Source organism: Microtus pennsylvanicus, chromosome 2 (assembly GCF_037038515.1).
Source record: "Microtus pennsylvanicus isolate mMicPen1 chromosome 2, mMicPen1.hap1, whole genome shotgun sequence".
NCBI classification, from domain to species: domain Eukaryota; kingdom Metazoa; phylum Chordata; class Mammalia; order Rodentia; family Cricetidae; genus Microtus; species Microtus pennsylvanicus.
Genome location: NC_134580.1, coordinates 140,232,534 through 140,257,397, shown reverse-complemented (window position 1 = coordinate 140,257,397; position 24,864 = coordinate 140,232,534). Strand labels below are relative to the sequence as shown.

Below are 24,864 nucleotides of genomic sequence, written 5' to 3'. Positions count from 1 at the left end.
CTGCCGCCCGGGCTGCAGATGATAGAGAGCTTTGTCTCATTTCTGCTGCTGATTAGATCTAAGGAGACAGCGGCCGGAGGAGAGGCTGTGGCATGAACTTAGACATTGCGCACTGAGCAGTTTCGCGTGTCACTTTAGATGTTGTCTTCAGCCCTCCCGAGCGGACAGCGAGAATGAAGAGGAAGGCACACTTTGACCTTCCCTTCTGTTTGGTTCTCTCTGCAGGCAGCTGTGTCTGTGTCTTGAAGCAGGGCCTGCTGAGAACAATGCCTCCTCCGTCGGACATTGTTAAGGTGGCCATTGAATGGCCAGGTGCTAATGCCCAGCTCCTTGAAATTGACCAGGTATGTCAGCTGTAAGGAGGGGTCAGGTGCACAGAGGAGGAAGTGTTTAGGTCCGGAGGCCACTGGCATCACAAGCAAGGGCAGTGACAGGAAGGCTGTACGCTGGGCCTGGTCCTCCCCAGGGAAGATAGTCACTGTGGCTTGGGAAAGACTTCTCATCAGAGGCTGAGTGGTTCTGCTGGCAGCATACCGTGTGCTGAAGGATCTCCTCCCCTCTCTTTCAGAAACGGCCCCTGGCATCCATCATCAAGGAAGTGTGTGATGGGTAGGTTGACTTCCTTTCCACAGTGACAGCTAAGAGTGGGGGAGGCTGCCCTGCCCTGGAGGAACTTGTACAGAGAGGGTCCATTTGGGCTGGGTCATTGTCTTACCAAGGAAGGACAGCTAATGAGAATGTCCCTGAGGCGTCCTGAGATTCTCATTTATTCTTGGACCTAGGAGTGGCCTTTGGGAGGTGTGGGCAGTATGTGAGACTCACGCCCCTCTGTCTGTACCTCCTCTTGTGGTACTGACTCTCACTATGGTGGAGAGCCTTCCTTTCTCAGGAGCTCTACCCAAAGCTTTGTTTGGGTTCCACTGTGCTCCAAGGCTGACAGTCCTTAAGTCACTGTTGAAAATCATTTGTTACTGCTCTAGACAAGCCCAGAGGAGAGGCCAAGAGGGTGTATTGTTTTCTCTCACCCAGGTGGTCACTGCCAAACCCTGAGTACTACACACTCCGCTACGCAGATGGGCCCCAGCTCTATGTCACTGAGCAGGTAAGAACGAAGTAATCAAGGTCAGGGCAAACTTAGCTTGCAAGTGACCTGCCAAGGAGATGGGACTATCCAGCTTCCTGGCTGTCTAGGCGGCCCATTTCCTGGTTGAAGAGCTGCCCTTTGGACAGCATGGAGCACACCAGCCTGCTCCCCAGTGGCTGAGTGCCTTTGCTTCTTGAGACCTGGAACTCTTGAGGAGAATCTTAGGATCTCTTTGCAAGGAGCAAGCAGGAGGAGGCCTGCTGCAGAGCCTCAGTGAACTATAGTTGTCCCTCAATCCCCATGGGGAGTGGTCCCTAGAAGGCCAGGACAGCAAACTCTGGGTGTTCAGATGTCACATAGCTGCCTCTCATCTGACACATGCACATAAAACCCAGTCGAGAATGTGTTTCATGCAGCGGGCAGGCCAAGGAAATACCTGCTGCCCAGTATACCATTCAAAGCAAACCTCCCCCTGCAGAGATCTGTGGTTCACTGCTGGCTGGATCATCTGCAGATGAGGAGAGCCAACTACACTTTTAAAATGACGGCAAGTCCCTATTGATTGACCTCCATGCACTCTTAATCTTGTCTTTTTGTTTTCTTTGATTCTTTGCTTCCCAGACTCGAAGCGATATTAAGAATGGGACAATCTTACAGCTGGCTATCTCTCCGGTAGGTATCCCAGTTACCTAACACCAAGTGCTGTGGTGGGACCAACTCTGCTATTGGAAATCCCTAGCCCTCGCAGCCTGGCTACAGCTTATGAGCAAGGGCAGCAGGCAGCCTCTTGGCATTGGAAAGTCACTCCTGCTCTCGGGACTGAGAGGGCAGCCTACCTCAGCATGGGGGTTTCCAGAAAGCTTTGCTGGAGCCTGAGCCTTGAAGGTAAAGCTGGAACTAGTGGAAGGAAGGAAAGACCTGTTTGCTAGTGTAGAGACCATGGCTTCAAGGTGTGCTGGGGCAGCACTGGTGGTCCAAGGACCCTGGAGACAGTCCCACAGTTCCTCGCTCAGCTGTCTGTGGGCTCAGACCTTACTCAGAAAGAAAGGGAATCAACAAAGAAAGTGGCCTGTGCTTCCCTTTGGGTGTTACAAAAGTTACTATCACAGGCAGGCAAGGGAGGCTGGTGGGACAGTGACCTCTGAGACCCAGCGAAGGCGGTGGGATGACAGGGTTGATGGACACGAGGAGGACTTAGGAGATAACCTTAGTGAATGTGGCAGAGTGCTGGGTGGGGACAGAGGGGGAGCTCAAGGGGATCTTCTCATTCTGTATAAACAACCCTAAACATGATTAAAGGGAGCTAGCAGAAAGGGAGGAGCCTGGAGTAGTAGCACAGGCCTGTGACCCCAGCATTGGGAGGTAGAGGCAGGAAGATCATGAGTTGAAAGTCATCTTCAGTTATAGGCTAGTCAAGGCCAATCTCAGCTGTAGATCATACAGATAGTACCCTGTCTCAAAACAAAAAGAAGGCGTGTTAGGTGGGGTGGGGGTAGTGGCGAGGAAGGATGGGAAGTGACTCAAGCAGAGAGCAGGATAGGGAAGAAGTGGCCTGAGGCTCGTGAGGAGCACAGGAGGCAGAGCGAGAGCAGGGTGGCTGGAGGCACAGACTGCACAGCTCCGCTTCCGACAGGAAAGTGGACAGCCAGGTGTTCTGAGTGACAGTTGGGGGCACTGTACCAGGGAGCTCAGTCTCAAAGGGAATAGGGGAGGACAGGAACTCGGGAGATATGGAGTCCAGAAATGTTGCCGTAAGAAATAGGTAAAACGCATTAACGTGTTTCAAAACTTGTGAAATTTGGCAAAGAAGTGAAGTCTTTGTGCCCAGTCCTGCAGCCCGCTCTCCAACTGGATGCTCCTTTCTTTCTCTTGCAGTTTTTTGTGTGTCCCATGGATGAGTTTAGATGGGAGAGGGCGAAGGTGCAGGAAAGGGGGTAAGGTTGCAGTGTGCATCAGGACAGGGAGGCGGGCTTGCGACAGAAGTGATCACCAACGCTCAGCCTTGTAGGAAATTTAAGGCCGTGTTTTCTTGTTGAGGGAAGGACCAGCCTTGTCCTAGGAGGGGACAGGTGGAAGAGTGCCAGACAGCACTTACCTTGTTTCTCTAACCCCTCCTGATTGCATCAGCTAATCCTACCAAAGAACCAAGAGGGAGGCATTCTCGGTAGCCCATTTTACAGACAAGGAGACTGAAGACTTAGGTTGAGTAGCTTGTCACTTGTTGTGCAACTGAAAAAGTAGCCAAGCCTAGTTCAGACTTGGACCTGTGAGGCTTGGCCAGTTTCCTCAGCATCCTGTTCACCTCCCTCCACTCGTGAAGGGGCTTCTCCACGAAACACGCCATCCCCTTGCAAACACACACTAGGCTCTGCTGATTTCACAGGACAGTTGTCAGAAGTGCAGAGCATCTTGTAGACCTCTGCATGAAGTGGAGGGGGCAGCAGCCTGGGAAGGCCATCTCTGGAGGGAGGTTGACATTTGGATGGAAGTTTCTAAGTGTGATGCAGACCGGTGCCCTACAGACTGTCTTGTTGGTGACCTTTTTCTCTGTCCACTCATTTTCTGCTGTAGGGTTAGAAGGATTTGTGATCCCTGAACGGGCACAGGTCCCCCCCCCCCCCCCCCCCGCCACACTTTTCTTTTTCGAGACAGGGTTTCTCTGTACCTTTGGAGCCTGTTTTGGAACTCACTCTGTAGACCAGGCTGGCCTCCAACTCACAGAGATCTGCCTGCCTCTGCCTCCTGAGTGCTGGTGCTGGGGTCAAAGGTGTGCGCCACCACTGTCTGGCTCAGGCTCCTTTTTGTAACAGAGGCAAGAGAGGGGTAGCTGGCTCTACTCCCCGGCCTCCAAAGAACTGGGTTCCCGACACTGAGCAGACAAGCAGACCTGGGGCAGTCTGCTCTCCCTGCTCCTTTCCAGAGAAAGTGTTACGTTCAAAGTGTGTGCAACGAAACAGTGAGCTGATTCTGACTGTGTGGTAGCAAGCTGAGCATAGGGTGATGAGTAGGCGTGGCAGAAGGCCAGCATCCTGCTTGGGGAGGACCCATGGTAGGAGGCGTTTGTCCTCACCAGCCATCATGTCGTCATGGCTTCCAGATCCTCCGTCCTTCACATTTCACAAGCATGATTCTTTGGGGGTGATCTAGAACTTTGAATTTTAAAGTTTTAATTGTCAGGCCTATTACACTTTAGAATTAGAAAGATCCATCAGAGTCATCAGATTAAATTCTAGGGCAGGGCCCTTGTCCTCTGACAGATGATGTCCAGTCTTCCCCCACCCCCGTTGCTTCCAGGGGTGGTGCTTGGCTTTTTAGCAGAACCCCCTACTGTCAGGTAGTGCTCATCAGTAAAATGCTCCCTGTTAAGCCAGATCTGCTTCTGCAGACTTGCACAGTTAGGAGATATCCCAGTTTTCTTTATCTTCTTGGTAGGAATTAAAAGAAAAATCTGTAGACCAGGGGCTAGCATGATGGCTCAGTGGGTTAAGGCACTTGCCGCCAAGCCTGATGGCCTGAGTTCTATCCCTTGGACCTCATGGTGGAAGAAGAGAGCCTACTCCTATAATTTATGCTCTAATTGCCACACTCAGCGTATGGCATGCACATGCATGCACACAAAAGAGATGTGATTTTAAAATAAATCCATAGGCTGTAGGGGTATAGAAAAGGAAAAGATACAGATATCTACAGATCAGTCTCAGAATTCTGGAAATTCTCTTATTGGTCTGTCCCATAAACATTTATTTAGCAGTTCCTAAGCCACGTGAAAACCTAACTCTGCCTGGGGCTCGGCTGCGAGCCCATAGTAGTAACCTGCTGTAGGAGCAGATGGCATCTCTTTTGTCCCTGGCCTCACAGTCCCGGGCTGCACGCCAGCTGATGGAAAGGACCCAGTCATCCAGTATGGAGACCCGGCTGGATGCCATGAAGGAGCTGGCAAAGCTCTCAGCTGACGTGACTTTCGCCACTGAGTTCATCAACATGGATGGCATCGTCATGCTGACGAGGCTGGTGGAGAGCGGAGCCAAGCTCCTGTCCCAGTGAGTATGGCCCAAGTCTTCCCTTGACCTACAGGGCTCCTGTTCTCACCTCTGGGTGTCAGCAAGGAGTCCAAGTCCACATACAGAAAGCTCTCGTCCATGTTGGGGTCCTGCATCTCAGAGTCCAGGGGACTCTTGTGGGTTGAGTGACCCAGTGTTGTACTAGGTGAGTAGTGAAAGTAGGGGCCGTGGGCGTCAGGAAGGAAGCCAGTGCACAGCAGACCTGTAACTTATGGAAAGTGCTTGGCCTGATGAGGTTCAGGGGAAAGAGGGGAGCTGTCTGTCATCTTAGTGACCTGCCTCCCTCCCTGATCCCATCCCCTCTCTCCTGATGTGCATGCCTCCCTTTGGATGCCATCTCCCTGCTCCACACTGTCTAGAGGAACTCAGGACTTGGCACCACCCCTGGACACCTCTACTTCCCTCCAGGCTCAGGGGGCTGTGCCCTATTTATGATCAGCAGTGAGTGACAGGGGCCCAGGTCTCCAACTAAGCCTGTGGAGACTAAGCTAACAGGCAGGGAGTCAGAAATCTCACAGGCAGCGGATCAGCTCCCAAAACTGTCAGCCAAGCCAAGCAGCTAATCCTAGGCATTTGTCGTAAAGTCTTGGATCCTCCAGCTGCACCAAGCAGAAGCCTCTGACTACCGTTGGGAGAGCGTTGGGCTGCAGCAGACCAACCTTAGTCTCCTCTCTGAAATGGGACTGACACTCAGCCCTGAGTTCTGCTAGCAGCGTTATTACCTCTGGCAAACGGGGCTCTGGCTCGTTAACTGTAGAGCACTGTGCCACTGCATGAATGATTAAATCTGTAAGGAGAGACAAAAGGGAGACGATTAATCCTTACACCACATTATTGTAAGGGCACAGCAGACCTCATCAGCTTGCTCTTCCCACAGCCCTGTGAGACGAATGCTCTGAGACTAACTTGATCTTACAGAAGAGGAAGCTAGAGCTGGGGAAGACAAAACAAGCATGGCTACTGCTCAGACAGAAACCGAATGTGTATCCACGCCCAAACTGTTCCCTTCACCCCATGCCTCTCGGTCTAAGGGGCAACATGGGATATAAGCTCTCATAGGTTCCCCCAGCAAACTGCATTTTGACAGAGTCTTTGTTTGGGGAGATAGCTAACAGACTAACCCAGAGATGAAGCAAGATGGTGAAGACAAGCCTGGGTGCCTATAGCCCACTGACTTTGCAGTGTAGGTACCTGGGCCACATCTGGCCTGCAGCTGACTGGACGCTGCAGGCACTGACTGCTGCTTCCGCAGATTTCCCATGGGTGTTTACTGAGAGCTGTCCCTTTTGTAGCTGCCTTCACACTTGTGCTCCCTGGATCTGAATCTGTGTTTTGTGTGTGTTGCACATGTCTCAGCTACAGTGAGATGCTGGCATTCACCCTGACTGCCTTCTTAGAGCTCATGGACCATGGCATTGTCTCCTGGGACATGGTTTCAATCACCTTTATTAAGCAGGTGAGGTCTCCAGCATTCTGTTTGTCTCCTCCCTCTCCCTGTACGTTCTCTGGGCATAAGGGGAGAACAGACACTGCAGTCTGTATGCAGTCTCTGGCAGGAGTCATCTTTGTATTCCCTGGGGCTGGATTTTTCATCCTCAAGCAATAATCTTCCCAGGACTCCTGAATGTTGTATACTCTAACAGATGCTCCTCAATTTACTGTAGGTTCTTTCTTGATAAACCCATCATATGTTGGAAATGTCACCAGATTAAAAATGAATTCACTTCCCTTGGCCCGTTGAACATCCTCCTTAGCAGCTTGTAGTGGCTCCTTTGTTTGTCTCTTGACCGCATCCCTGGGAGATGTGGCTCAGTTTTCACAGCCTGGTCTCAAGAGAGGCCATTGTCACTTGCCCAGGAAAAGCTCTCTCTCGGGGCCTGCACCAAGGACAGGGCTCAGAGCAGAACTGGTTGTCAGGGAGGCTGGCACAAAACAGCCAGTCATCAGCTCTGAGCTACCTGCTTCCTCAGCTCTTCTGAGAGAAAGCTGCATCTCATTTGCAAATGTGCTTCCTTTGTGCAAATCTGACAAGTAGCCTGCTTGGTTACAAGATGAACCAGAGCAGCTAGAAGAGTCCTTCCAAGTCTGCCATCCTGTCTGCTACCAGAAGGGGCAGTCTCAGCCCAGAAAACTGGATGAAAACCAGGCTGTCCATTGCCTAGCGGTTCACGTCTTTGGCTTGAACCATTGAGAACTTCCCAATGTTAGAAACACTTAGGCAGAAGTGAAGTGACAGTGTGTGGAGGGTTTGGCTGAAGGATTCTCCAGGTCTGATGCTCTAACTCTGTAGAGAGTGGAAGAGCAGGTAAAGATAAGGCACAAGAGTCAGTACAGCAGGTCCACCTCAAGTTGAACTCTTGTTTTGAAAAGGATTAAGGTGTTCATCATTTTGAAGAAACACAGTTGAGTGGATACTGTCACATAGATGGAGGCGTCCATGCTGAGGGAATCCTGGTTCACTGGCCAGAGCAGTCATAAACCAGATGTTGTGATCCACATAGAGGCAGTCTGCTGAGAAGAGAGCATCAGGGGCTTCCTCGGCTCCAATTTCCCATCCAGTGTGCCTCTCCCTGGATCTAGATTGCAGGGTACGTGAGCCAGCCGATGGTCGATGTGTCTATCCTTCAGCGGTCCCTGGCCATTCTAGAGAGCATGGTATTAAACAGCCAGAGCCTGTACCAGAAGATAGCAGAGGAAATCACCGTGGGACAGCTCATCTCTCACCTGCAAGTGTGAGTAAGGGCCTGCCCTCCCCTGGCCAGTCCGTCCTCTGTCTTACAATTCTGCTTGGCCCTACACATTCCTTCAGCACCTCCTCCTCCTCTATGGGAATTCTTTTCATAGTTCAGACCCCAGATGCCAGGCAAGGTTAGACACTCCCTCTTCTGTGGGCCTGATAGTCTTGTTTGTACCCATGACAATGATATTTATGTCAAATACTGTATTTCATCACCAGTTGCCATCTGAAGTTCTGAGCTCCCTGGAAACAAGGACTCAGCCATTTTTGAAGCCCCTTCCTGATGTAAATGAGAGCTTGTTGTCGGGTGGTCATTTACTATGGTGGCAACAGTGTGATGACAACATCCAGAAACTTGGGCTTCGTGTGAGTTTGGGATGCCAGCTCAGACCCAGGCTCTGGCATGCCAGGCTTTGGCCTTGAATTAGCTACTTCAGTCCTTTTTCCTCGGTTTTCTCATCTCTGGATCTATACGTCATCTCTACCTTCCATGCCTATGTGGGTCAAGGGAAATTTAAAAACTAGCATGATGGCCAGATGGTTTTAGTTTGCTTTTTTTTTTTTTTTTAGCAAGCTTACTTTATCAGAACACACATTTAGCCTGTATTAAAAGCAGGAGACACACAGGCACCACTTGGAGCTAGTGTTCATGATTAAAGGGACCAGACTTGCCTAAAGAAGGGTGGTAACCCTGTTGATTGACACTGATGCTCCTTCCTGCTTGTTGGCCTTGATTGGAATGGGCCGGATGCCCTGTGGGGCCCTGAGGATGCAAGACAGGTAGATGCAGCTTCACCCAGGACCACCAGCCCAGGAGTAGCTCCCATCAATCACTAATTAAGAAAATGCTCTCCAGGCTTGCCTACAGCCCAATCTTACAGAGGAATTTTTTTCGCTTGAGGTTCCTTCTCTCAGATGACTCTAGCCTGTGTCAGGTTGACATAAAACTGGCCAGCACGACTGACCTTTTGTCTAGGAGTCCACATCTTTTCCTTTCCCCAAGACCACATTAATAAAGACGTCAAAATAGAAAACATTTTACAAGCTTAAAAAATCCCACAGCCTTACAAAACTCAAGCACTTTAGAAGTAGTTTCTTTAAAAATATAGTCTCTTTTAAAAATCCAAAGTCTCTATAAAAATCTTAAATCTTTTTTTTTTAAAAAAAGTTTGAAGTCTCAACTGTGGGTTCCTGTAAAATCAAAAATAAATACTTTCTTGCTTCAAGAGGGAAGAACCAGGGCACAGTCACAGTCTGAACAAAGCAAAACCAAACTCCATCTGTAAATAACTCACAATCCTCTGAGGGGCTTGGGTCAGTTCTCCAGCTCTGCCTCCTGCAGCACACACAGCTTGTCTTCTGGGCTCAGGCTGCCTCCACTCCACTGCTGCTGCTGCTGTTCTTGGTGGCCATCCCGGGTACCAGCATCTCCAAGACGCTGGGGTCACATGCTGCAGCTGGGCTGCGCTTTCACCAATAGGTTCTCTTCACGGTGCCACGCCTCAACTTCTCTGCATGACCCCTTCAGTCCTGGGGCTTCCACTGCACTCCAGCTGCACCTTCCCCAGTGCCTCTCCTGGCCTCTCACAGTGCCACGCCACTGGTGCTCTCCAATATTCCTTCATGCCTTTAAAACCAGTACCACCTGGATGACTCTTACATGAGGTACCAACCTTGGCTGCCTCTGGAACACAGCTTCCCTGTGCTCTCAGGAAACACTTCCCAGATTTCACCTCCCTGATGCTGGTCTCTTCTTAATCACTGCTAATTTCTCAGCTTCAACAAACCAGCATCAAGTGTCCCAGTAAAGCAACGGTTTCGCTTCAATGGTTCTGGTCCCTTGCTAATCACAGCTGATTCTTGAGCTCCAGCTGAGCAGACACACAGCTTCTTCACACAGATGTACCGGCAGAGTCTTTGCCTCCCTCTGGAACTCAACAAGCCAGGTCATCAGCCTCTGCATTTCTCTCAGCGTTCTTATCTTCCAGGCTCCCACAGAACAGCTCTCCAAGCTTTGAACACTCTATGGTTTTTATAGCCCAAAGTTCCAAAGTCCTTCTACAGTCCTCCCAGAAATATATGGACAGGTCTGTCACAGCAATACCCCACTCCTGGGACCAGTTTCTCTCCTAATTAGGGTTACTATAAACACCATGACTGAAAGCAAATTGGGGAGTTTAGGGTTTGTTTTATGCTTCCACATCACTGTTCGTCATTAAAGGAAGTCAGGACAGGAACTCAAACAGAGCAGGAATCCAGTCAGGAGCTAATGCAGAGGCCATAGAGGGCTGCTGCTTACTAGCTTGGTCAGCCTACTTTTTTATAGAACCCAAGACCACCAGGCCAGGAATGGCCCCACCCACAATGGGCTGGGTCCTCCCCCATCGATCACTAATTAAGAAAATGCCCTGTAGCCCATTCTTATGGAAACATTTTCTCATTTAAGGTTCTCCACTTTTAGGTAACTCTACTTTGTGTCAAGCGACATAAAGCTAGCCAGCACAACCCAGGAGTGCTCCTAACCCGTTTCCCCATCAATCTAGAATACACATATGTGTGCCCTGATCCCACCTTGTCACTGGTGTTTTGGGAGGAGTGGGACCCATGCTGTCCATTGCTGACCCTGGACTCATGTTCCTTTTCCTATCACATCTCACATTTGGGAATTACAGGTGGGTACCACCACCTCTGACATCATCTTGTCATTTTTAAAGGATTCCTCAGCCCCAACTTTCATATTCAAAGAGCCAGGATAGAGAGATCACAGACTCTTGATAGAGATTTCATGGGTCCCGGCAACCTTACTCCTCTTTCCTCCTCTCCGAATTGGAGGTGACCTTAGCTGCTCTCCCTGAGAACAGTAGAGAATTGTGACATTCCTTAGACTTCTGTCACCAGTGTACATATGAGGCACCCACAGTATGGCAGAAGCCCCGAGCCAGCATTATACGATTCTGGGGAAATGCTTATGATTATTTTATTTACTTAAAGTAAGATAAATTTGTAGTCAAACTTTGAAAATACGGAAAAACATAGTACATTATTTGCTCATCACCCCACTCCAGACAGGACCACTGCTGAACACTAAGTTGAACGTCCCTGTAGCTTTTTCCTTTGTATGTTTTCACCAAAATTTAGATCTTGCTCTACATTCATATGTACCTACGTTTTTCTTCTTTTTTTCTGGCTGAATAATTCATCTTGAACATTTTCCCATATCAAGCTCTTTTACAAGGATGCTTCTAACCCTGTTCTACATCCCAGATGTTTGTGGAAACGAGTACCAGCTGAGCTTTTCTCTCCTTGAGAAGGTCACACACAGTCAGCTAGATACTCCCTGTACCATATCTGGGCTTCACAGATACTCCAAACCCATCTCTGAGTCCCAGGTTAATAATCTTCACCCCAAAGCAAGATTTTTAGGAAGCCCTTAGGAGTCTCGCATATTAAACAGCCCCCAGTGAGAGCATTTGGATTACTTAACATTCTTGTCTTTTTAATAGGACTCTAGTGTAACAACTCGTCAATAAATCATGCATAGCTTCCTGATTACTATCTTGGATAAATCCCTCCCGTGAATTACGGGGTCAAGTGTGCGCCTGCGCAAAATGCTTTTCTGACTTAGCCCCAGGTCATTGTTTGATCACAATCTGCGAGTGTTTTAAGCTGTCTGTGAGCATCATCCTCTTGCTCTGCAGTCCCCTGATTCCCTTGCCTCTCTCTGTTGACACAGTTCTAACCAGGAGATCCAGACCTACGCCATCGCTCTGATTAATGCACTGTTCCTGAAGGCCCCGGAAGACAAGCGACAGGTCTGTAGCTGCCTTTCCAAACTTTTCTCTTGGGCTCTTCTGAGAGAAATGCCACAGTGCCTGCTCTTCAGGACAAAGAGAGGGATCCAGTCGTGCTCCCAAGTGCTCCTTCCCAACATTTCCCACCAGAGCCCAGTAGGGTGTTTTTGCTAAGGAAGCCCCAGGAAGGAACTGGGAGTTGGGGGACCTGCTTTTGGGATCAGGGCAGAGTTCTGATGGGCTTCCTCTGAAGGCTGGAAGGTAAATATTTTTTTACTTCTTGTGGCAACCTGTTAAGTTCTGCTGCTGTAGCCAAAAGCAGCTTCAGACAGGAGGTAAACACTGGTCCAGCTGTCTTCCAGTCAAATTGTTTACACAGACAACACACCCAATATGCCTTTAGTTTGCTAATTCCTGGGCTAGAGGACCAAGAAGAGGAAGGGGTAAGGGGAGACCCTCTGACTGCCACTGGGGCTGAAATGGGGCTGGGCACCAAGTGTCACCTGTGGAAGTCCCTGATCTACATCCTCAGCCTCTGTCCTCGCTCACCAGCTGTGTGGCGCAGGTGGTCGTGACAAGCTCTTCCTGTCTCATCTTTAGTCGCTTACCTATAACTGTGGGGGTGACAGCATCTGCCCTGATCACTCACTCATGGCACTGTCCTTAGGTCACAGGAGAGCTCTGTTTTATAGTGTGGGACCTGGCAGCTGGTTAATGGGGCTGACACTGACCTGAGTGGAGGGCCTGGACAAGTGCTTGTCCTTCCTCTGACGAGGCCCGTGACTAGCCTTCCAAGTCTGAGTTCCCCTTTTTGTGAAATGAAAGGACAAAATGAAACAAGCTCTAAGCACCCTTCCAGCCCTAACATCCCAGATCTCTGGTAAAAGCATACACAGTGTACAGAAGTAAGACTTTCTAAGTCTCTGTCACTATCATGAGCCACTAAATGAAGTTCAAGTGGGGCCATGCACCAAGCTCTGGAAAGTTCCTTTATTAGAGGGAGGAGCAGAAGCATCCATGTTCTGTCTGTCCTATCTGTCTGGATGGTGTGACTCTGACCATCTCCCTTCCTGTCGTGTTAACCATAAGCCGAACGCTCACCCTGTCTGCTTCTCTCTGTGCTCTTTGCTTTCTGCTGGCAGGACAAGCACCTTAACCCTCTAGACCTGCCCGCCACTGTAAGTAGCACTGCTGTTGCAGAGGGCCTAACTCTTCCTGGGGGTAGGGGGTGTCAAAGCTGGACAAGAAGCATATGGACTGGACTGGCTGCTCAGGGAAGCAAGGCCCTGGAAAGGTGACATGTCTGTTTATTGGAATGCTAGAAAGGCTCCAGAGGTGAGAGCCATAGACGGACGGAGGGTTGCCTGCTCTGGGAGAGTGGCCAGGCATTCCCTCAGGACACCTTTGTGAAAGTCTGGAATTAGCTTGGAATCAGATGCAGAAACAGCCTGACTTTCTTCCATATGATTCCAAGAATGTGTCACCTCCTTGCCAAAGCCAGAGTGAGGGTAAATCCAGGCCCTTTCTGGACTGTTCCTAGATAGATAATGAGAAGGGTTAGACAGTTTACAAAAGGGAGTTTGAGGTCTAAGAGATGGTCTGGCTCTTGCAGAGGACTCCAGCACCCACATGGAGGTTCACAATCATTTCTGACTCTAGTTCCAGGGGATCTAACACCCTCTTCTAGCCTCCTCAGATACTGCACACATGCACACATACAATCAAAACACTCATACAATTTTTTAAGGCTAAAAAGAATTTGGGTGCTTATTCTTGGTTAGAGGGAGCTTTGGAGAGGTCACCTGAAGGGCCTGAAAAAGGGTGTGCTCCCGGATGCAGCGCCAAGGGGAAGCTCTAGTCTGCTGGTAGTGCCTCTCTGTGAGTTGTCCACTTAGGGTTTAGTCTTAATGTCTTGTATTTAACATTCCAGGCACCATCCTCTGCTGGCCAGGATATGCTCAGGGGTCACAATGAACTCAGATGCTCCTGACCAGACATGTGGAATATGAACAGAGGCTTAGAAACAGGAGGGAGCACACAGCAGCTCCCTCAGGCCCACTGACTTACAGTCATCTCTAAAGGTGGCCAAGGCTGCAGTTTAGAAGGGAGTCACTGTAATTAATATCACTAAGACAATGCTGGTATTAGAAGGAAGAGACCAAGAAATTGAGAAAAGCTGTGATAATATTGGAAGCATCCTGATATGGGACCATTTTGTTTAGGTGAAATTTCAGCAGCTCCTCAGGGTGACAGTGTCATGGCAGAGTGATCCCCAGCGAGCTGAGGAGGAGCTTGCGTGATAATCATTGTAGCCCTCATGTATCTTTTTACAAGATGTCAGAATCTACCGGTAGGCCCTTAAAAATCTCTGTGGAGGATGCATCTCTTAGGATATTTTATTTCTGGATAGTTAATAAATAAAATGTTACTGTCAAAGTTTGAGCCAAATCTGATGGAAAAGCTGAGTCCATTGTGAGAGATTACCCAAAGGCACACAGCACGCCCCTCTAAACAAGTAACCAGGCGTTGGTGCTGGCCCCGGGCCCTGGTCTTGGAGGAGAGTGCTGCTCGGGTTCTTCAGCTGTGGCCATCTGCCTGGAGTGGTGCATGTACTGCTGTGTGCTCTGCGTGCAGTGTCCATCACCAGCATCCTTGTAACATGTGTCTTGTCCTCAAGCAGTCGTGGTCCCCTGTGAAGATGTTCAGTTTATTGTGCCTGTTTAAGGGAAACTGTCTGAGTCCATTTGCACTTGTGAAAAGAAGCAGGGAAACTTTTAGAGTCAAATAAATGTGAAGGTCGGTGGGTTTCTTCACTTTCAATTGGAAGGAAAACCTTCAAGGCTGCGAGGACACCGTCCCCTTACAGCAGTCCCAGGTACCACCTGCCTTACCTGTTTGTTGCTTCCCTCTCTAGGACATGGCCAACGCCTTTGCCCAGAAGCACCTTCGCTCCATAATCCTGAACGTGAGTTCCTGGTGACTGCCTTTTGTTAATGCTGTTGCTGTTGCTGGTAGTCCTCATTCCACTGGGGGCTCTGATTATTGCCGGCAGGGGGCACAGAACAGCTTCACTGTTACTACCTCTTAAGGTGCTAGGTCATTCTGAAACCTGAGCTTTTTCTTGGACTTGTCTGAACCAAGCTGCCTCTGGGAAGCCATCCTGTTTAGTTAGGGTTTCTATTGCTGTGAAGAGACATCATGACCACTGCACCTTCTATAAAAGAAAACATTTAATTGAGGTGGTGGCTTACAGTTTCAGAGGTCAGTTCTTTATTGTCATGGAAGGGAGCATGTTGGTGTGCAGGACGACATGGTGCTGGAGAAGGAGCTGCTGCTACAAGTTGATAGCAGGCAATAGGAAGTGGAGTGTCTCAACAGGTGTGACTGACCATATACGAGACCTCAAAGCCTGCCTCCACAGTGACACACTTCCTCCATCAAGACCACACCTCCTAATCGTGCCACTCCTTTTGGGGTCCACTACATATCCCTACTGCAGCTAAGAGACTGCAACCCTTCCAGGAAGAAGAGGTGAAAGCCATCTCTACTGCTTGTTATGACTTCAAAACTGTTAAATAAATACACAAAAGGAGAACCAGCAACAGCTCAGAAATTCAGAAACCTGGGGCATACAGGGCACTGACAGCTGAGGGCCGCGGACCTGTTCTCAACCTTGTGCTCTGGTAGGAAAGGTGGGGTCCAGCACAGCCATGGCCAGGAGAAGGCAGGGTCGGTGAGATCTGCTCTGCGGGGGAGGGGTCAGGAAGCCTTTCAAGGAGCTGCAAGTATCAGGTACACAGGCAAGACACCCAGCCTGACCACAGAGCCCAGCAGTGCAGGGTGGAACTAGGTGCAGATCTGTACTGAGCACCTGCTCAGGTCAGGCTTTAGTCTCCCTCCCGGCATGGCTGAGATTCAAGATGGTGGTAGAAGTACGTTTGGCTTCTAGGTCACTACAGACCATGCTGCAGGATCTGGGCACCTGCTGAGGGGTTGGAGAGGAGTCTGGAAGGAGGTCTTCATTCTTGTCACCATGGTGGTGACATGGGGTATGGGAAGGCAGCAGGTGGGGGTGGGGAGGGGATCAGAAATTGGGGCTAAAAGGAAGAGAGTTTATTAGTTGTCAAAAACAAAGGAAAGAAATCAGAGATAGCAATGATGGTAATAAACATCAGAGTCAAGCATAAAGATTTGGTGCTGATGATGGGCTTTAGCCATTTTCCAGTTTGCTGTGATCTTGAGCAGCTGACCCCGAATCCCTGGCTTTTGATTTGCTTAGCCAGGTGTGAGGACTGGAGGAGCTAATGCACAGAGCATGTCTGGCAGGGTGCACAGCATCTGGGAAACTTCTCTGTGGCATGAATGTAGGTGTGCGTGTTTTTGAGAGAGACAGAGAATCTGAGCAAACCTGCAGCTTTACCTGGCGTGACTGGGTCCCCAGGTCACTGCAACCCCTGCTCCCAGCAAATGCTTGAACACTGCCCCTACAGGGTGGGAGGTGCACAGTCTCCTATGCATTCTTGTGGGCACTCCAGAACAGGCCACGGTACCCCCCTCTTCATGTGGGTGTGAGGAGGCACTTCTCGGGAAAGTCTTCTGAGTTTGAGACTTAGCTTGATGGATTAGAAGAGAATCCCTCGGAGTAGACATCTGAGCGACAGGACTGAACTGATCTCCCAGGCAGTGGATAAGTGTCTGAGCGACCCCAGAGCTCTGTGGCATTGGTAGAGCACCCACCTCCCTCTTCACCTGAGAAAGGGGACAAAAACCCAAGTGCATATTGATGTCCACCTCTCTTCCTAGCCATCTCATGAGGGAGGGAGAGATGTGAGGAGGAGGGACTAGGGGTGGACACACGGGTGCAGTAGGGTGGAGGAGAGAGTGGGCAGTTGAGGAATTGGGGGCAAGGTAGACGAGATGTAGAGGAGACAAGGGTGGCAGAGCCCCTGGCTATGAGAACAGAACAGAGCATGACGTTGCGGGGTGCTGACTGGACACCTGAGTTTCAGCTAGCAAAAGACAAGCTAGGGAGATGGAGAGGACATGAGTCAGCAGGAGATCGAGGGCAGGAGACTTCCCACTTTTGTTCTGAGGGCTGCTGGGCAGATACACATTCCACTTAGGGAAGTTCTGTCCAGAGAGGATGCTGCTTGGAAGGACCAGGGGTCCGAATGGATGACTTTAAGTGGCAACCATACTGGGCAGCGGAGATGTAGAAACAGCAGACCGCCTGAGGGCCACAGCTGAGGATGAGGTCTAGGCCCAGCTGGAGGAAATACAACTCAAGCCTGGCGTGGACTTGAGATGGGAGAGATGGAGCTTAATATCCGGTGTATTTAACACATGATACCTGAAACATTTCCGCACGCAAGAGATGTGTTCATGAAGCATCATGACACATGCCAGCCTTCTTTTTTCACACTAAGGCTTCCTGGTCTGCTGTATTGTAGACTCAGCATACCATAGTTTGGACCTGGCCAGTGTTCACTAGCCATGTGAGCCCAGGGTCATCGGTTTGTACTGCATAGGTTCCAAAAGGCTGGTCTAGAGTCAGAGCTGATGGGGGAGGGGGGTCGAGTTAGGGGAGCTTTGCTGAGTTAGTGCTAGGGCGGGGTTGTGTGGAGGTCCCATGCTGCTGTAATGCTTTGTGCTGCTGGCCTGAGCCACGGAGAATCTGTCAAGCACTTAGAGGGTGGCTGCTGGGACTGGGCCACAAGCACAAATACCCACAGTGACTTGTGGCTGCTACACTGTACAGAGCGGTTCTAGATGACGTCAGGGCTATAGAGTAAGACCTGATGGACACAGTAGGACATGGTAGCATCTGGACAAGAACCCAGAGTGACAGGACTCAGGACTTGGGGCAGAGGTATTGGTTGAGAAGTCCAGGGAGCAAGGAGGAAAAGAAAAGCAGGGTGTTGTGGGGATAAGGACAGGGGTTGAGAGACCCATGTGAGATACCCAAGCTGATTAGCCAAGACAGGCAGGGAGAAAGACAGCTGGGAGGTGAGAGAAGGTGAGGAGAGGGCATCAGGTCAAAGGAAGCTGTTGGGTCCACAGTGGGAGGATAGAGAGGATACTCAATGATAGTCAGAGGCATGGTTTGGGGGTTACAGGGCTTACATGGGGTGACAGGAGAGTCAAGGAGAGAAAGGACTAGGAGGGTGGTGTGAGGTTGGAGAGGAAAGTCAAATGGCCCTCCTTGAAGGTGGCTGCGTATCATTTAAAGTGATAGACTGGAAAGTCTGTCTGCCAGTGGCCCTCTTCCATGCACTGGCTGTTGCCCTGGCTTCAGTCCCGTGTCGTGCGAGCCTGTGGGTCTAGGTCTGGTGGCCTGTTCTCACCCTGATGGTGTGTCTCCCTCCCTCGATGTCTGCTCCATCCCACCTCCCCTGCCCAAGAGTGGAGAGGAAGGCCTGCATGAACCTGCTCTGGCTGGGTGGAGCCCCCTTCCACTCCAGCCTCTTGAGAGCATGCAGGCTCTGTGGAGGGAGGAGGTGATCCCTGTCCTGTGTACTTGCCCCGCCCCCAGTGTGGATGTGACTTTTCAAGAAGAGACAGTCCTTTGAGCCCTGCTCCTGCCTTTGTTTTTTCTAGCATGTGATCCGGGGGAATCGTCCAATCAAAACAGAGATGGCCCATCAGCTCTATGTCCTTCAAGTCCTGACTTTTAACCTTCTGGAAGAAAGAATGATGACTAAGATGGATCCCAATGACCAGGCAGGTGCTAGGGGCCTTCCTGGTATAAGCTGTGCTATTTCTTCTTGACTGTGGTCTTTCCACCCTCTGTGTGCTGGGAGTGCTGCGTGAAGCGGTCTGTGTCAGTCCTGTCAGCGCTAGTGTGAGCTGCCCCCTTCTGTCCTGAACGTTGCTGGTCCCTCCCAAGAGACTGGCTGTTCTCTTCCTTGCTCCCTTTGGTAGCTGCTTGACCTGCCTACTGTGTACACCTCCCAGGCTCAAAGAGACATTATATTTGAACTGCGGAGGATTGCCTTCGATGCAGAGTCCGACCCTACCAGTGTTCCTGGGAGCGGGACTGAAAAGCGCAAGGCCATGTATACCAAGGACTATAAAATGCTGGGGTTTACTGTAAGTATCCGGGGTGCCCCCTCCTAGACAGGAAGTCAGGAGGCCTTCTGCCAGCCCTGGCAGCTCCCCAATTCCCATAGTGGTAGCTCTGGAGGAGTAGGCAGAAAGAGGTTAGGACCTGTGTTTTCAATTCACCTTGGCCCTGGCCATTCAGTGGGCATACATCATCTGGGCATTCCTTAGTTAAGCCAGCCTCAGCAGAGGGGAGGGGATCGTGTACCTAGAGTGGTTCTAGCTGTAGTGGTCTCTTCTCACCTTAATGGGGAGCCTCCTCATCTCTGGTATTGAGATTTAGCTTCCGTCCTCTGCCTCCCCACCTCCCGTTCTACAGTGGAGAGGAAGGGATGGCACCCATAGTCTGTGTGAGTCAACTCTCTGACACAGCTTGCTTTTCATAAAGTTAGAGTGACCGTAGTCTGGTTCAACACAACTCAATTGGGAGTGAGTTTGGTTTAACTGCACTGTGTACATACTCGGTGCTGGCCTGCTAGCTGCTGGGGTGAATGACAGTCAGCCTTAGCCTGGTGTTCGGACATGCTAGAGTGGAGCTGAGAGAAGGGAGGGCAGGAGAAGATCCTCAGGTTGTTCCACACATTCCTTTTTACACCTGGTCTCCTGGTTTCTCCAGAATCATATCAACCCAGCCTTGGACTTCACCCAGACTCCTCCTGGAATGCTGGCTTTGGACAACATGCTGTACCTAGCTAAAGTTCATCAGGACACCTACATTCGGGTAAAGGCAGGACAGCCTCTCAGTCCTGATGCCCATCCATGCCTTCCTCTCTCCAACCCCCATTCCTTCTCTGCTTGTAGATTGTGTTGGAGAACAGTAGCCGGGAGGATAAACACGAGTGTCCATTTGGCCGCAGTGCCATTGAGCTCACCAAGATGCTCTGTGAGATCCTGCAGGTCGGAGAGCTCCGTAAGTCTCCTCTCCTCTTCTGCCAGCCAGTGTCCAGCTAGAGATGATGGACAGCTAGATGTTGGGAACTGGAGGGCTGCAGGCAGGGGCCATTTGTTCATAATTACTCCATGAGCTTATCATCCATTTTACCAGTTCGTGGCGATCATGGCTTTGTCTGAGCTCCTGTCTGTGGTGATCATGGCTGCTGCTTTGTCTGAGCTAGTCATCTGAGGTATCTCTTAAGACCCCAAGTACTCTGTGTAAGGACTAGCTGAGTTTGTAACCAGATAGAGAGAGACCCAGGGAGAAAACACCTGGGGAGAGCTAAGGCCTTGAGGGAAGGCCCCTCCTGTTCCTTGATGTGCTATAGTCTGTGCTCTGTTTTCCTTGTCCTCAGGACTTGGGCGCAGAGAATCCAGCGTTTCTAGATGGGTGCCCCTGGGTGCCTGAGGGCAGAGCCTTCATGTTCTTGGTTTTTCTCCACAGCAAACGAAGGGCGCAATGACTACCATCCTATGTTCTTCACCCATGACCGCGCCTTTGAAGAGCTCTTTGGAATCTGCATCCAGTTGCTGAACAAGACCTGGAAGGAGATGAGGGCGACAGCCGAGGATTTCAACAAGGTCAGTGCTGCCAAACCACTCAGAGGCTGGCGGAGGAAGACCATCACACGACAGCCTCGGACAGCCGGCCAGTGCCTGGGGAGTCCCTGAGCTGGAAAACCAGCTCGGTCGGCAGTTCTGAGTCACAAGGTCGAAGTGCTGGGGAGCCTGGGTTTCAGCTGCTGTGACTCCCTTTGTAACCTTGAGCAGACATCTTCCTCATGATGCCCATGACCTTCATTTGCCTGGGGAAGCTAACACCTGCCGCTGTTTTCCACAGGGGTCAGGGGAATAGCTGAGCAAGATTGCTGTGCCTGTCATGGCTGCAGTGTGGTAGATGAGATCCACGGATAGCCAGTGTCAGCAAGGCAGGAGAGCTAGCACGCTGTGCGCATCACGGTGCCTATCAGGCCTCGGTGCTCTGAGTGCCCCAGTGTGGAGGGCCGTGCTAGACCCTCACAGGCCAGCAGTCCAGGAGCCCAGTATTTTGAGACTGACCATCTCATCGTGGAAATTTTAGAAGGGAGCCGGCATGGTTCTGCATGCCTGAGAGGCTGAGGGTCATAAATTCTAGGTCAGCCTGGTTGCACAACAAGACCCTGTCTCAAGAAAGTAAAACTAAACAACAAACCTTAGGAAGTATAAAGAGTGGTCTATAAGACTCTGTGTGTGGGTACTCGTGACTCCTTCCTGAGATTTTCTCCCCTCACTTGGGTCATGCTGCTATACAATGGGAAGGCAAGCATCCTGCTTTGTTCTCTGACAGTTGTTTTAGGGAAATGGGCACATTGTAACACCCTATCTGCTGGGCACCGTGCCCGCCTTCCATGTAGCATCTTCTGTTAATGGCATCGTGTATAGGAGGATACCTCTTTGTAGAAACAAGGGGATGGAGCCTGAGATGTTTAGTCTTAATGAAAGAATAGGTTTAAGAGCGTTCAAGAGTTGAACCCAGACCAAGCAGTTGTGGTGCATGCTTTTAATCCCAGCACTCAGGAGGCAGAGGCAGGCAGATCTCTGTTTGAGGCTAGCCTGGTCTACAGAGTAAGTTTCAGGACAGCCAGGGCTATACACACACACACACACACACACACACACACACACACACACACACACACACACACAAACCGTCTCAAAAACACCAAAAGATAAAATAAAAAGAGTTGAGATCAGAACCCATTTCCTGCCACCATGGCTACATGATATGTGTGAGAAATAGAGCTCCTGTCAGCACCAGTCACGTGACCTGAGTCATCACCTAAGAAGGCATCCATTAGGAATCAGGACTCTATACTGGGTGAGGGAGAGCCTTGGTCTCTATGGGCCTGCCCATTTTCAGAGTGGCCTGGGGCCTCCTTCTTTGTCCAGGTTATGCAAGTCGTCCGAGAACAGATCACCCGGGCTCTGCCCTCTAAACCCAACTCTTTGGATCAGTTCAAAAGTAAACTTCGCAGCCTGAGCTACTCAGAGATTCTGCGGTTGCGCCAGTCCGAGAGGATGAGCCAGGATGACTTTCAGTCCCCACCAATTGTGTAAGTGTTAACTGAGAGGGCCCGTGAGGGAGGTAACCTGCTACCAGCTCTACCTCCTGAGTACCACCATCTTATGGTCTTCTGCTGACTTGGGTGTGTGTGCCACAGGGAGCTTCGGGAGAAAATCCAGCCCGAGATCCTGGAACTAATCAAGCAACAGCGCCTGAACCGACTGTGTGAGGGCAGCAGCTTCCGAAAGATAGGGAACCGTCGGCGGCAAGGTAAGGGGGCAGCTAGGGCACTGGGAGCCTGCCTGGGACGCTTGCCTGGGAGGCTCTGCAGAGCGGCCCTTTGCCCAGCACTGCCTGCCTCACCGGCTTGCCGTCCTGTGTTCCAGAGCGGTTCTGGCACTGCCGCTTGGCACTGAACCACAAGGTCCTGCATTATGGTGACTTGGATGACAACCCTCAAGGGGAGGTGACGTTTGAATCCCTGCAGGAGAAAAGTAGGTGTATGTCTCTGTTGGCGTGTCGTGACACCTGTGCTTAACAGGCCCCCTGAGTGCTGGTCCTCACTGTCTCAAACCCAGTGTTTGGTCTCAGGCACACGCCCTCAGTTTCCTAGTCTGCCATTTCTGACCCACCTCAGGGTGGCTGGGAGTTACTGAGATCCCAGATGTGCCAGTGTGTAGGTCAGAGGGCAATACAGGACTCCACTGAAAGGCCGTGGGTGTACAGAGGCTCTAAAGCTCCAGGGTCTGAATGGAAACCCTGGCTTACTCCCTAGTTGATTGCTAACACTAGTTGTTGTGAATTAATACTCACTCCTATACTGTACAATGGGATTAATGCCATACTTCTATCCATAGAGGACCGTGTGAGAAATGCATGTTTCCACAGGGCACTGTAGCAGGTGGCAGCCGTTTGCTTTGGCCTCTTTGCCACCTTCACTACTGGGAAGAGAAGTGGGAGGGGTGCCCAAAGCTCTACTCCTTAAAGGAGATGAGCCCAAGTAGCACCTGTGGAGCACAGCCAGGTGTACAGGAAGAGATGGAAGAGCAGGGCAGGTTCACATGGGCACACCTCCCTGAGCTGGGAGGGCCCTTGAGCCTGGGAGCTGCTGCCACCTGGCACTCTGCCCAGGGCTTCCCTTCTAACACTGAGGCCAGTGCTAGACCAGTTTGCAGCTTCAGCTTCCAGATGTTAATTCCCATTGTTTATCAGTTCCTGTTGCAGATATTAAGGCCATTGTCACTGGGAAAGACTGTCCCCACATGAAAGAGAAGAGTGCCCTGAAACAGAACAAGGTGAGTGGGGAGGCTGTCCTGAACACCAGCACCCGCGTGATACCTGCAGGCTCCAGGTGCACGCTGAGTCTCTTCCCGCTGTAAGTTATTCCTGTACACTCCATATCAAGAGGTTTGAACACTATAAAAATAAATAGACCTCACGGCACAGCTCACCAATCTCAGCAAATTCTGCCCCCCCCCCGCCTTTTCCTTTTGACTTTGGAAAACCCCAAGTAGAATATCACTTTATTCATGAGTATCTACTGTATGTCTTTAAACGATAAAACCACGGAGTTTCATACCACACCTGGCAGAAGATAAAAAGCAATAATTCAATATCAAATATTCCATTAGCCTTGAAATGTCCACCCACTGTCTTATGAATGTCAAGTGTACACACATGCACACATTGCACCCAGTTTTAAATTGGTTCTGGTCGGTTTGCTTGCTGCAGTGTTTGCGTCTCTAAGTCCTTCATTCATGCCTCCCCCTCCGTCTTTTTCCCGTCTTTGCAGTTTATTAGCTTAATAGACCATGTTGCTTATGTAGTCATCTCCCAGAGTTCGGGTTTTGCTGACTGTCTCTCTGTGCTTCTGTCCCCGATCTGTAAATTGGCACAGGGACCTAGAGGTTTGATTTGGTTCTGATTTGACTTTGCCCTGGTGTGGCCATCTCCTAGATGGCATTGGGGCCTATCAGGAGACCCATAATGGCCGGGTGGTGCTCCTTCATGTCAGCCAACTACAGCTGCTCAGCAGCTAAGGTTTGCAAACTAGGGGCATTCCGTTTACTAATGAGCTGAACCACTTCTCAGTAAAGAAACCTGCCTTTATCTGCTTCCCCGTTGTGGTTTTTAGGAAAATGGCCAACGGCTTTACTCTCCTTTCATATAACTGCTTCTAAAGCTATTATATGAGTTGTTTCCTGGTGCCACACTGTGATAACCAATTTTTATGTCTCCATTTTGTGTTTTTAGTGTTCTTATGAGCTCATGGGTTTAAGCCGATCACGTGTGACTCTGAGCTCATGGGTTTAAGCCGATCACGTGTGACTCTGAGCTCATGGGTTTAAGCCGATCACGTGTGACTCTGAGCTCATGGGTTTAAGCCGATCACGTGTGACTCTGTACTGCAGTTGTTTTCTTGATGCTCAGACTGTCTCAGCTCGTCAGTAATTTGCTTTTGTTGGGGTTTTTAGCTCTCAGGACTTTTTTGCACTGAGTACAGCACCATACAAAGAGAAAGCCAGCCATCTTGGGATAGAAGATAAAAACATAGGGTTCTGGCATTCAAGGTTCTGAATGTGAAAAATACTTTGCAGCAATTGTTTTTGTTTGTTTGCTCTTTTGAGGAAGGTGGGTCTCCCATATAGCCCAGATTAACCTCAAACCTCACTCTCCCACGTGCTGGGATCTAGGCAGGCACCACCACACCGAGTTCCAAGTTTAAAACACTACCACCACCTCTTAGGTGTGACTGTGCCAGGGAGTGGGTGAGCTAAGGTTAACTCCCCCTGGGCTCATGGTTAGGGACTTGGTGACATCATCACTGATCGCCGCTCCATACCACTCAAACTCTCTCTGTAGGAGGTGTTGGAATTGGCCTTCTCCATCCTGTATGATCCCGACGAGACACTGAATTTCATTGCTCCTAATAAGTATGAGGTAAGCACTGGGCCGCACTACCTTGAACAGCAGTGCCCTAACTGTGGCTGTTAGTCAGAGAGGAGCTGTGGTCAGCACAGCAGTGTCCCCCTGAAAGCAGATGGGCATAATGGACCACCAAGTCTGTGGGCCTTCTACCTCAGAGTTGGATTCGCCACTTTACTTTGAGGGGA

At 50.3% G+C, this 24,864-nt stretch overlaps 1 protein-coding gene across 1 annotated transcript in view; it reads left to right on the top strand.

Moving 5' to 3' along the window:
* Elmo2 (engulfment and cell motility 2) overlaps positions 1-24,864 on the top strand; it is a 38,271-nt gene that overhangs the window by 11,076 nt on the left and 2,331 nt on the right. The window contains exons 2-20 of the mRNA XM_075963052.1: positions 226-344; positions 569-609; positions 1,030-1,102; positions 1,706-1,756; positions 4,943-5,124; positions 6,502-6,601; positions 7,726-7,877; positions 11,616-11,694; positions 14,588-14,638; positions 18,271-18,393; positions 18,628-18,762; positions 19,391-19,495; positions 19,576-19,684; positions 20,153-20,289; positions 21,637-21,800; positions 21,909-22,021; positions 22,138-22,245; positions 22,964-23,046; positions 24,614-24,691. Of these exons, the coding sequence (XP_075819167.1) occupies positions 267-344; positions 569-609; positions 1,030-1,102; positions 1,706-1,756; positions 4,943-5,124; positions 6,502-6,601; positions 7,726-7,877; positions 11,616-11,694; positions 14,588-14,638; positions 18,271-18,393; positions 18,628-18,762; positions 19,391-19,495; positions 19,576-19,684; positions 20,153-20,289; positions 21,637-21,800; positions 21,909-22,021; positions 22,138-22,245; positions 22,964-23,046; positions 24,614-24,691 (1,962 nt within the window). The 5' untranslated portion in view covers positions 226-266. The remainder of the gene's footprint in view (positions 1-225; positions 345-568; positions 610-1,029; positions 1,103-1,705; positions 1,757-4,942; positions 5,125-6,501; positions 6,602-7,725; positions 7,878-11,615; positions 11,695-14,587; positions 14,639-18,270; positions 18,394-18,627; positions 18,763-19,390; positions 19,496-19,575; positions 19,685-20,152; positions 20,290-21,636; positions 21,801-21,908; positions 22,022-22,137; positions 22,246-22,963; positions 23,047-24,613; positions 24,692-24,864) is intronic.